The sequence below is a fragment of the Electrophorus electricus genome, chromosome 13 (genome assembly GCF_041902795.1).
Source record: "Electrophorus electricus isolate QZ-2024a chromosome 13, ASM4190279v1, whole genome shotgun sequence".
Classification (NCBI taxonomy): domain Eukaryota; kingdom Metazoa; phylum Chordata; class Actinopteri; order Gymnotiformes; family Gymnotidae; genus Electrophorus; species Electrophorus electricus.
In genome coordinates this window covers 5,639,118-5,651,324 of record NC_137509.1, presented here as the reverse complement: position 1 = coordinate 5,651,324, position 12,207 = coordinate 5,639,118, and the positions used below count along the sequence as shown (strand labels likewise).

At 41.1% G+C, this 12,207-nt stretch overlaps 1 protein-coding gene across 8 annotated transcripts in view; it reads left to right on the top strand.

The window, feature by feature from the left end:
- Window positions 1-3,154: 3,154 nt before the first annotated feature.
- The window catches only part of LOC113568372 (uncharacterized), a 33,005-nt gene continuing 23,952 nt past the window's right edge, over window positions 3,155-12,207 (top strand). For 5 of the 8 annotated variants that reach the window (XM_081725473.1, XM_035536666.1, XM_035536670.2 and 2 more), the window contains exons 1-4: window positions 5,572-5,648; window positions 7,200-7,314; window positions 7,491-9,007; window positions 9,886-11,575. In XM_081725473.1, coding sequence (XP_081581599.1) covers window positions 8,635-9,007; window positions 9,886-11,575 — 2,063 coding nt within the window. In that variant the 5' untranslated portion in view covers window positions 5,572-5,648; window positions 7,200-7,314; window positions 7,491-8,634. Of the gene's footprint in view, window positions 3,217-3,586; window positions 3,877-5,571; window positions 5,649-6,312; window positions 7,315-7,490; window positions 9,008-9,885; window positions 11,576-12,207 lie in introns of those variants that run through there. The other 3 variants (XM_081725471.1, XM_035536667.2, XM_081725472.1) reach the window with 3 other exon arrangements.

Below are 12,207 nucleotides of genomic sequence, written 5' to 3'. Positions count from 1 at the left end.
CTGCTAATTTGGTTTCTCAGTAAAATGCTCTGTTGCAGGGCAGATATGTTGGCAGGGAGTAAAACAACTGCTTTTTTGGTAGAAAGGGAGTGCAACTTGAGAGGGCCAAGAGTAGTATAAAGAAGCACAGAGGAAAAGAGGATCCTGGCTCCCCCTTACAGACACCTTGTCTGTCTGTGTGTGTGTGTGTGTGTGTTTGTGTGTGTGAGTGTGTGTGTGTGTGTGTGTGTGTGTGTGTGTGTGTGTGTGTGTGAGTGAGTGTGTGTGTGTGTGTGAGAGAGAGAGAGAGAGAGAGAGAGAGAGAGAGAGAGAGAGAGTGTGTTGTGTGTGTGTGTGAGAGAGAGAGAGTGTTGTGTGTGTGTGTGTGAGCGAGAGAGAGTGTTGTGTGTGTGTGTGTGTGTGTGTGTGTGTGTGTGTGTGTGTGTGTGTGTGTGTGTGTGTGTGTGTGTGTGTGTGTGTGTGTAACTCAGATACCCTCAGGCTGAGACAAATAATAAATAAGATTTGCTTTTGCTATACCATTGGTGTCTGACTCATTTTTATTATAGGATTGGAGAGTTCCACAACAAAACCTGCCACCCCAGATGGGACCCTGTGATTGAGGACAGCACAGGAACCTCAGGGGGTATAGTGCACAATACCCTGAAGGCTGTTACTTCATCTGGTTGACAACAAACCGTTGAAGGACCTGGGTTTGGGTGCTTCCTCAACAACATCCCAACTTAAAAGGTATGAGATCTACAACAATTCTGTATCAAGGATATAGATATCTAGGATATCAAGGATAACATGGATATTGGGGATATCCAAAATATAGATTTCAGGGAAATCTAAAAGGCTTTGGGAAAACCAACACTTGGGTTGACAAGTATCAAGTTCAAGTTCAAGTTCAAGTTTCAAGTTTGGTTTATTCGTCACATACATAGTCATACACAGTATAACTCATACACAGTATAACTCGCAGTGAAATGGTGGAGAGTGCTCTGTCCAAACTGAGGAAAGGAAACGGGTGCATAGAGAAAAACATATATATGCAAGATAAATATATATACTCTATGTATGTACAATATATATTAACAATGTATGTACAATATATGTGTATTATGATTATATACACAATGTACAATGTATATGGTTGGGTATATATGTACACAATCTACAGAATGTACAGATCCATTTTGTATAATAACATATCTACAGTTGTTGTGTAACAAGGTAATTGAGTATAAATCTATATATACAGATGTACAGATATACAGTTATGTTACATGGTGGTGGTGGTCCCCACAGTTTATCAATTTCCCTGATTCAGGGCCCGAATGGCCTGTGGGAAGAAGCTCCTCTTCAGCCTCTCTGTCTTGGTCTTCAGGGAGCGAAAGCGCCTCCCTGACCTCAACAAAGAGAAGAGTCTATTGTTGGGATGGGTGGGGTCCTTCACAATTTTCCTGGCCTTGGTCTGGCACCGCTTGTAGTAGATGGTCTGCAGGTCAGGAAGTTCCGTGTGAGTGATGCGCTCTGCTGAACACACTACCCTTTGGAGTGCTTGTCTGTCCTGCTTGGTGTTATTCCCAAACCAGACTGTGATGTTCCCCGTGAGGATGCTCTCGATAGTGCAGGTGTAGAAGTTCCGCAGTACTTTGGAGGGCAGTCTGAAGTCTCTTAGGCGTCTGAGGTGGTAAAGACGCTGACGAGCCTTTTTTGCCAGGGAGTTGGTATGGCGGGACCACGACAGGTCCTGCGAGATGTGAACACCAAGGTACCTGACACTATCTACTCTCTCCACCGTGGTTCCACTGATCCTCACAGGTTGGTAGTGCTGCTCCTGCTTCTTGCTGCAATCCACGATCAGCTCCTTTGTCTTACTGACGTTTAGGAGGAGATTATTTTCCTGGCACCAGTTTTCCAGGTGTTTAATCTCCTCCAGGTAGGCCCTCTCGTCGTTGTCCGACCCATGACAATGGTGTCGTCAGCAAACTTGACAATGATGGTGGAGCTGGAAGTGGCTGTGCAGTCGTAAGTGTACGTAAGTAGAGCAGGGGGCTTAGGACACAACCCTGAGGAGCTCCAGTGCTGAAGGTGAGGGTGGATGAGGCGCAGTTGCCCACCCGTACTGATTGTGATCTGTCTGTTAGGAAGTTGGTGATCTAGTCGCACAGGGATGTATGCAGTCCTAGATCCCCCAACTTAGTAGTGAGTAGGGAGGGGATGATAGTGTTAAATGCTGAACTGTAGTCGACAAATAGCATTTTAACATAATTTCCCCTCCCTTCGTCCAGGTGAGTCAGTGTAGTGTGGAGCAGATGTGCAATTGCATCGTCAGTGGAGCGGTTGTGGCGTTATGCAAACTGCAGTGGGTCCATGGAGGCTGGCAGTGAAGATGTGATGAAGTCTCTGACTAGCTTTTCAAAGCACTTCATCACGACTGATGTGAGGGCGACAGGGCGGTAGTCATTGAGGTCGGAGGGTCGAGGTTTCTTCGGGACGGGGACGATGGTGGACCGCTTGAAGCTGGACGGGACGATACCGAGCGTCAGGGAGAGATTGAAGATGTCGGTGAATACCGGGGCTAGCTGATCTGCGCAGGCTTTGAGGACCCTCCCGCAGATACCGTCTGGTCCCATCGCCTTCCTGGTATTCACCCTTTTAAACACTCTCCTCACGTCACTCTCCGTGATGATGAGAGGGCGCTGTTCTATGGTGGGCCCCGCGCATGTGCCATTGGCTGCGCTGATAGTGCCATTTGGACTAGCGCTGTTAGCACTAGCGCCGTTGGCATTGCCGCTGTTAGCGTTAGCGCTGTTAGCATTAGCGCTGCTAGATGTAGCCTCGAAGCGAGCAAAGAATGTATTCAGCTCGTTCGCCAGAGACTCATCCGCACTCATCAGTCCAGAGGGTGGGCTCCTGTAGTCCGTGATCATCTGTAGTCCCTGCCACAGGGATCTAGAGCCACTCTGCTGGAACTGTGTCTCTAGTTTCTTCCCGTAGCGCCGCTTCGCCTCCCTCACCGCCCTGCGCACTCCGTATGCTGCAGACTCTGAACCGGAGCTTCCCATTTCAGCCTTTGTTCATATTTTGGTAGGAGGAAGATGGCGGCGTGGTCCGACTTACCAAACGGTGGATGACACACATAAAGAGATTGTGACTGAGCCACACATATAAATACTGTGATTGAGCCACACATACAGAGACAGTGAGTGAGTGCTTGCTCCATGTACGGTGGGTTAATACTCCAGTTTCACTGTAGCAGAGCAGATTCCCTCTGAATTTGCTCATCTTAATAACTTATGTAGCATATACAAGAATTTCTACTGTAGTGTAGCTTTCATTTACACATTCAACATTTTGACTTTTATTAATTTGACCCAAGTCACATTATTCTTACAAGGAATTGCAGTTCTGGGTAGGGTGTTGTACTAAATGTATTTATTTAATGTTTTTATTTAAGCAATTATTTATTTATTTATTTATAAATGTGTTGTCTGTTTGATTGTAAATGACTGGTCTCAATATCCTCAGCTTTCTGTCTGTTTTAAAGCATTAGATAGAACAATGTTAATATTGCTCATCTTTACATCTCAATGCCTCATGTGGAATAACTGAACATAAAAAAGATTGTTATACATCAGGATATAATTTTGTGTATTGTAACAGACTGTATATTAGAACTCATCTCATTAGCATCTCATCTGTACTACTTCAGCTCTGATGGCAAAAGCAAACCACTGTGCTGAGGGCTGGAAGTTCTACAGTGGGAAGTGTTACTACTTCTCTACTTATAAGAAGACCTGGACTGCCAGTCGTGATGCTTGTGTTGCTGAGGGTGCAGATTTGGTGATTATCACCAGTACAGAGGAGCAGATATGATGAACTCCAAGTGTAAGTAACTCCATAATGCTCAGTGATTGATGGAAAGTTACCCATGAAAGTTGGAAATTCAGCAATAAAGGGGTTGTCTCTTGAATCAGGACCATGTCTGTGGAACATTGGAAAGCTTGTAAAGCTTGGAACATATAAATTATCCATAATATTACTAGTTAGTAAATGATTAAAGTTGGTGTGTTTGCCTTTCTCAGTGTTTGTGAGTATGAAATTGATATTAGTACATTATGTGTACACCAAATAGAAGGAAATAAATACACCAGGGAGCATCAACCATTAAATCTAGAGGGTAATTCAGGCCATGCCATATCACACAGCCAATAAGTACCAGGTGGCACAGGAAGTCGACAGAATTGAGTCAGTGATATGAAAGTGCACCAATGTGCTCTCTCCTTAACACAATCATCATCATCATCATCATCATCATCATCATCAACAACAACAACCAACTCCCTAAATTTTGCTATCTTAGGAAGGTTTCCAGGAAAAGGGTGTGAGGGTATATTATAAGTGACAGAGGGTCCAGGTTGGGGCTGTGTGGCTGTGAGAGTGGCCTGTTTTTTTCTACCTTTCTACCTTACTGTTCTCCAGTTATGCCGTATTAATCAATGCATTGCGAGCATTAAGTGAATGTTCTATATCATTCAACATTTTATTTATTTATTTATGCTAACCTACATGACTTAAAATAAAGGCTTACTGAGTCTACCTTTTTTTTCTGATAAAAAAACTGCTTTCCTTGAGATTCATTGTACAGCTATTGCATGCTCTTATATGGCATGTGTCTGTCCAAATTCCTTTTCGATCTCCTTTTGCACGAGTCAACCCATGTCCAAGTGTCCCAGCATGGAAAACTGGACTGTAGCCCATAAACACATGAAATGCCAAGTTTGCTGCACTCTGTATCAGTGAGTGATGCAAACTGTGGAAAGCCTGAAGCCCTTAACTTGACCTTTTTGCCGCCGTGTGAGCAAGTCTGTTGCCTTATGCCACACTTGAATCACTGTTAGTGTGTGCTTTCATTTTCACAGTGACTAGTTCACTAGGTATCTTAGCTGCTTCCAGAAGCACCTGCCCTGTACCATGAGAATTTCTAATCAGGGCTCCTGTCAAATGGCTGTCAAGAAGCCTCTGTGACACCACAGGTATTCAAAATCACGAGCAACTCCAAACATGCCTAGAGTCTGTGTACATGTTAACCCTTTCACCCTCAGTGAGTTGGCATGCTTCAGTTAAAAGCACCAATTCAGTTGGATTGAGCAGAGCTAAGGCACCACAGGCAAGTGTGTCAAGGTTGTTCGTTACTGTCCAGTCACACTGGCATTGTACATCAACATGAGTTGTTGACCCCTTGGTGAAAACTATCAAATTAACATTCTCAAGAGGGGTGTCTTAAAAGAATGATTAAAAGCATGCCATCAATGTACTAGACCATAACAAAGGAATGAAACATGCCCGGCTATGTGCTACAACAGGCTCGATACCATGTAATGCCTCTCCATGAATTGGTAAGTGCTTTGTATTTGGAGGGTGTCATGAATGGCCACCCTCCTGGCGTCCCTGTTTTCGTGGTTTCCCTATTGGGTCTGTTTTCCTTTACTTCCCTGTTCCGCTCCTTGGTTTCGTTTTCTCCACACCTCGTCTGTTCCTTCATTCCAGTCCGTGTTTTGGTTCTCCCTGTTCCTATCTTCACTTGAGTCTGTTTAGTGCCTAAATGTCCTGGTTATTTAATCCCTGTATTTGTGTCTCCCAGTTTGTCTGTTATTTTGGTAAGTCAGCTTTGTCTGTTGTGTATTTCTTATACTTGCTGTACTGTTGTCTCTCTTGTTTTTTCAGTGTGTGTTATTTTACCCTCAGTGTTTTCTCTTTGCTTCTGTTTGTTTTGCTCTTTGTGTTTGATCTCACTCGTTATTCAATGCCTCTTGCATTTGCGTTCTGCCTCTTGCCTCGTTCCTACTGGAAATGTAACAGAGGGACGACACCTATAAGAACAACTTGTTCCATGTCCAGCACACCAGTTATCCTTATCCTGCAGACCACTTTGGGTGTTCAGCAAAATCAGACACAATTAACACTGATTACCTCTGAACAATTCAGGGACCTCAAAGTCCATTCTAATGATATTGCCAACTTTTCCCACCAAATGATTTTAGGTCCTAAGAAGTCAACTGCTTGAATGAGAAACACCTTGCCCTAACTTAAGGCAGTCACTGTGTTTCTCAGTGAGTTTTTCCTGTATTCTTTATGCATTTGAAGCAGATATTTTATGCTTTTTTTTTTCTCTCTCTCTCTTCAGTTAGTTCAGCCTTTTACTTGGCTCGTCCAGCAATTTTCTTCTCCTGCTGTAGGAATTTGGACTCCCAGAAAAACTTAATAATGAATAAATATTTATTATTATTATTATTATTACTTACTTACTTTTATATAGTGACTCTCACACTCAAGGATGCTTTACAGACAAAATGCATTCTTCAAACATCATGCTTGAGGGCATACCCCAAAGCCTATTTACACTCATCTAGAGTCCATGTTCCATCATTGGGAAAACAGTGTAAAAATCTGGAATTTTCTTTTGCTCACAAATGTGTTTTGTCACAACTTCATCTATTACCCCATTTGAATTGCAACTCAGTCCACTCGGGCTTTTCTATCTCTCCCTTAACTAAAATGCTGGTTTGATAGTTAAGTGCTTTTGAGGAATCCTTTCCTAAATTCTATGGAGTTTGCCCATCAGCCATGATGAGGTAACAGGATAAACAAGCCGCTATAGCAATACTTCTCTCAATTCCTGGTCTGAAGTCAGACTGCTCTAATTCCAACTCTGTCTTTCCTGTCCTTAAAGGAAGTGAATCCAGCTGACCATGACGCCCCCTTACCAGTGTCCTTCCCACATGCTAGTACTCGCTGCGTGACCCTTTGTTTATCTTTTCATTTCTCAAAGTGCTTTGCTTTTCTTTGCCACGCCCCTGCACAGGTGTCCCATGTTTCCCTCTTTGCCTGTGCCCAGTTATCCCTCACTATGTCTCCTATAAAGCTTGTTCCTATTAACCCTTTACTGTCACTTATGTAGACCACTTTGACTGTTTAAAATTGTTTGTTTATCCCACTTTTTGCTTTTTTGACTTGTTTGCGTAACAGTTTATGCCATTGTATGTCCATGCTCCCGTTGTGTGTAACCGTCCTGAGCAATTAATTATCTTAGTTTTGTATAAGCAGGATATCTTTGTTTAAAGCCTTTATTTAAATGGTGACCCCACTGATACACTGCCAAATGACGGAGTGTCTTACAGTATTTAATCACAGAATATCTTTAATTATAGGATTTCTTAAAAAGTCAATGCCTGGGCATTGAGCACTACTGGATCGGACTGACTGATGCTGTAAAGGAGGGAGTCTGGCGCTGGTTAGACGGCACAAACTCAGTGAGACGCCGTGGTGGGTCCATTTCACACTCCACTCAGAAACATTCACCATATAGCAACTTTATGATGGCACGCTACATATTTCATATTTAGTTAACATGCCGTTAAATGTAAGTTGCCTTTTTTTTTTTTTTAAATAAAATGGCCCTGTTATTTATTTATTTTTTTTAATGTTCCATTGTTGTCCAGGTACTGGACTGGTAATGAGCCTGACAACTGGAAAGGGTATCTTAACATGTATCCTGAAGGAGAAGACTGTGCTGTAATGCAGCTTGGATCTAACACATCGGTTACAACATGCTTTCTGTGATATATTTGCATATGTTGCTAGCTACGTCTGTGAGGCAAAAGCAGGAATGTAAATTTAATGAGGGGCAAAAATGGGAAGTGTCAAGAACTGAAAATTCATAACAAATCAAACTCTCCCCTTTTGTTATGGCCCAAAATCTCAAGAGAATGCTTTCAACACCTTGTAAAATCCATTCCAGAACGAACTAAGGATGTTCTGACAACAAATGGGCATCCTACCTAGTATTAGGTATTCGTAATACACTTCCTAAATAAGTGTATGTATAACCCTGTGTTTTTTTATTATTTATTTTTAAACATCAATATAATGCATAAGCCTTCCAATGAACCAGGATGTTTCAGACAGCTCCTTCATTAGCTGTGCAAAGTGCTCCTACAGAACACTGGAGTTACTCTTTGGGATCTTTCTTTCTGTGCCTATTACTTTATGGAGGGATTAAGGTTTATGTGTGGGGCTCGACCACTGGTTGTTTCATTATTTAGCATGAGTTCTGGTGTTGCACAGTTTATTCAGGCCTCGTCTGAGGATGTGCTATATAGATTTTCTAAAGAGCAGATTTTGGAATGGTGTTAATAATTTACACTATTTGGTTGGTTTACACCATGTGGAAATTATTCATTGTTACTATGTCTATTTAGTTTACAGTTTAATGTTATTTGCATTTAGTGTAGCATCTGCCAAAATAAAAGAATATAAACTGCGTAGACTACTTCAAGCACTTTTTAGATGGTCACTTGATCGCGGAAATGCCGCTGTTGTTTCCGTTTCCTGTAGCGTTCTCGTTTGTGAAGTTTGCCCTAAGACTGGGATTGTAGTTTGTTCAACATAATGTACTGTGTGTATTACAGAGTAGGACATGTTTCTGGGTTGGGCTATATAAGGTATCTGATCAGTTTGGTTGTTTAGGTGAGTGAAGGTTGCTTTACCAGTTAATGTCCGGAAATGTGTGGGGTGTGTTTTTTTTTTGTTTTGTTTGTTTTTTAACTGTTGGTATAATGTAAGAATGTAACGTCAAAGATTTGAATGATAATATATGACATGGCAAGTACACAGCAGTCGGCAGTGGATTATATCAGAAACGGCAGAGTCGTTCTCATAAACGGACTTCGGAATTTGATCTTAATACTGCAAACATTGAAACAGCGCACACTTTTATCAGACTCTGAGAAAGACTTCATTTTGGACGAGGACGTTACCAGGCTTGATCAGATCGGACGGTTGTTGGATTTAGTGACTAGCAAAGGCGAAGATGCCTGTTACGAGCTACTGCGAATTTTGGACGACACGAGGTTCCAAACCTTTCCTATGCCGGGTGTACAACAGCCGGATCTCCATCACTGGATCAGCTGCTTTCCTTTCACAAATGACCCAAATGTCCAAAGTGACGACAATGCAGGTATATAATCGGCAAAATATTTTGAGTGACCGTCGTCTTATCTATATATCCCGGGCCGTAACCAGGATCAAAATATTAGTGAAGTCCATGATGTAATAATGTGGTTTATTTAGCCTTAGAAACATCCATCTTAAGTGTCCCACAAAAGTCTGCCAACATAAAGGGGATCCACCTTCCTTCCTACTGCTTTTCCATAGTTTATGTAATGTCAGTAGACAAAAGACTATTGGCAACAGAAAAATTCTGAAAACATATTTGGATTCAGCATGGTAAAATACAAACGGATATTTTTCCATATAGTTCTTAACCAGTGTTATTAGTTGCCTGAACGTGCTTGCCCCTGCTGCAGGAAATGCTGCCTTGCCGTAAAGTGCTGTAAAGTTCTTATTCTGTTTTTAACAGACCACCACTCAGTTAAAATGTAATCTCCCTGTTGCTGGGTCCTTGTGTTTGTCTCCATCGTCCCAGTTGAAGCAGCCTGTGTTTTTCTCGCTCTTGTCAATTTCTGTTCTATTCAGTAAATTATGGCTTGTGTCTGCATCCTGCCTCTGCGTCTCACCTTCACCCATGTTACAATTTATTTATTTATACAGTAAATAGAGTAAAAACAAACAAATTTAATTATATCACATTAACTAATCCAAGAAAATAAATAAATAAATGAAGTACAAAACAACCCTTATGCATCTTTGTCAAAAATGGGGATTTCTGGTCCAGCTTTATTTGGTTCATGAAGTTTAAAATACCAGTAGGTAATATAGTTTATTCTAGTTTATTTAGAGAACTGCTGTTATCTGTACAGATGTGTATATAAAACTGTGTCAGCAGTGGGAGCAATATATGTACAACTGTCAGTGATCTGTATTTTTTTCTTTCAGGCTCAGGGCCATGTTCAAAATATCAGAAACAACTTAAAATGAAAGCAGCGCAAATTCTTCATGAAAAGTGGAAGCAAAGCATGAATGTTCTTAAACACAAGGCGAAAGAGAAAAGTTTCAAGTATATACCACTAGTTTTGGACACAGATGTGAGTGTGATACCTCACACTAAAATCAAGGCTTACAAGAAAACCAGGACTAAAAAGCTGAAGACATACATCCCTACAGACAAGAGAAGACTCTCACCTTATGATTTACTTTTAAGCAATGAGAAGAAAATTCTCCTTATTGGAAAGCCAGGCATTGGAAAAACAACAGTTGTTCAGGAGATACTGAGGCTTTGGGCAAATGGAGAAGACAGTCAAGTGAGCTATATGTTTTATTTTGATGAACCATTTATTCGGTTTTTATCACAGTCTGCCTGCAGTGAATCTTTAAGCTGCCTCCTTTTTAACAAGTATCTTAAACCCAGTGAGGGTAGTCATATAGTATGGAAAGATCTAGAAGAAAATTCTGAAAATGTTGTAATAATTTTTGATGGCATCATGGACTTTGTTGCTGGGTCTGTAATTGAGAAAATCATGGAGAAAGAAATCTTAAATGATGCAAAGATTTTGATCACTTGCAGACCAGAAGCAGATAGTGCAGGTGATCTGTCAGACTGGACCTCTTTCAAAGTTGAGGTTCAAGGCTTCAGTGAAAACTCTATTAAGGCCTACTTTCAGTGGATGCTTGGGACAAATGATGAACAGATGACCAGTGTCAGTGCAGCTAACAATCTGCAGCTGTTCAGTCTGTGTCATGTCCCTATGTATGCTTTCATTATATCTGCCTGCATTTTATTCAGCCCATCAGAAGCAGATAATCGGCCCTGTACAATCACTGAAATGTATGTGCGAATCTTTCTCCATTGCATTGCCCTGCATATGGATAGAAACATGGACAATCTGGATCAATACATACAAGAGAGAAAGGAAAATATAATGTTTTTAGCATCACAGTCCTATCAGGCACTTCTCTTCAAAACAGTCAACTTGGCAGAAATTAGTAAAACAGACATAGTGCAGCATGATTTTTTGACACAAGTGACACTGGAAGGGGAAGGGACATCAACATCCTCCCAGACAGCTTTTGTGTTTCTACACAACACGATGCAAGAATTTTGGGCAGCGCTCTTCCTGCTCATGACTCCGCATAAGATTGGGCATTTGCTCCAGCAAAGTCAGACAGAAGAAGGGAAATACCTCAAGTATGTCGTCATCTTCCTTTGTGGACTCTTGTCTGAGAAAACTGCAGCCTTTTTGAAAAGCCTGGTCACAATCGACGAGATAAAGGCCATCTCTACCAAATACTTTGATGATATCATGAATGCATTCCTCTATTCAATAGAAGATGATGATGATGATGATGATGATGATGATACATATGTAGAGGCTGAAAATGTCCTCTATGTATGTCAGTGCCTTTATGAATATCGGAAACCTGAGGCATGTTTGCGCTTCCTGCAAAAAGTGGAAAATATGCTAGATCTGAATGACCAACCTCTGGATCCACATCAGTGCTGTGCTGTGTCCTATGTAGTAAGCCAATCCAGTAGCCAGACAGTCCAACTTAATTTGATGAACTGCAGCATCTTAAATTCTGGGATAAAGCTGATCCTCAGTTCTTTGACAAATCTGAAGAGTCTCAGGTACTTCTTTCATTCTATCTCAGAACAAGAAAAGAACAAGATTCTAAAACTGGCAAATACAATCATAGGGCTTTGCTGAAATCATAACACTGTGGATAGCATCTGTAGTAAGGAAGAAGCCAGCTGTCTTATGCAGTCAGACATGAAAACTGAATACATTTGGTTTAAATGTGTGGGAGAATGTGGTGAAATTTGACTTAACTGTGGGTGTAAATGTAGACATATTAGGGTGGGAACAACCAGAACAAGGTAGAGGTGGTAAATGACAGAGTATGACACTGAATGAAGTATTTTAAAATGACTTTTGACAATTGATGTTAAGCAATGAACCCACTCTGATAAAACTGATATGATTGGTGATCCAGAAACATCCATTTTGAAGGCTTAATGTTAACTATGCTTTAATATGTCTGTACACTGAAGGAAACCTCACATTCCTCGAGGCATGGCTAGGCATACTTAACTGTGTAGCACATTGACATAAGAGTAAGAGATTACAGGAAACAGATGATAAATGATAAAAATAATAAGGAACAAAGAACTTACACAAAACAAACATAGCCTATGAATTTAATTGAGGACACAGGAAAACAAGTTTTAATTTAATTTTAAAAATAGGATTGATGAAATGA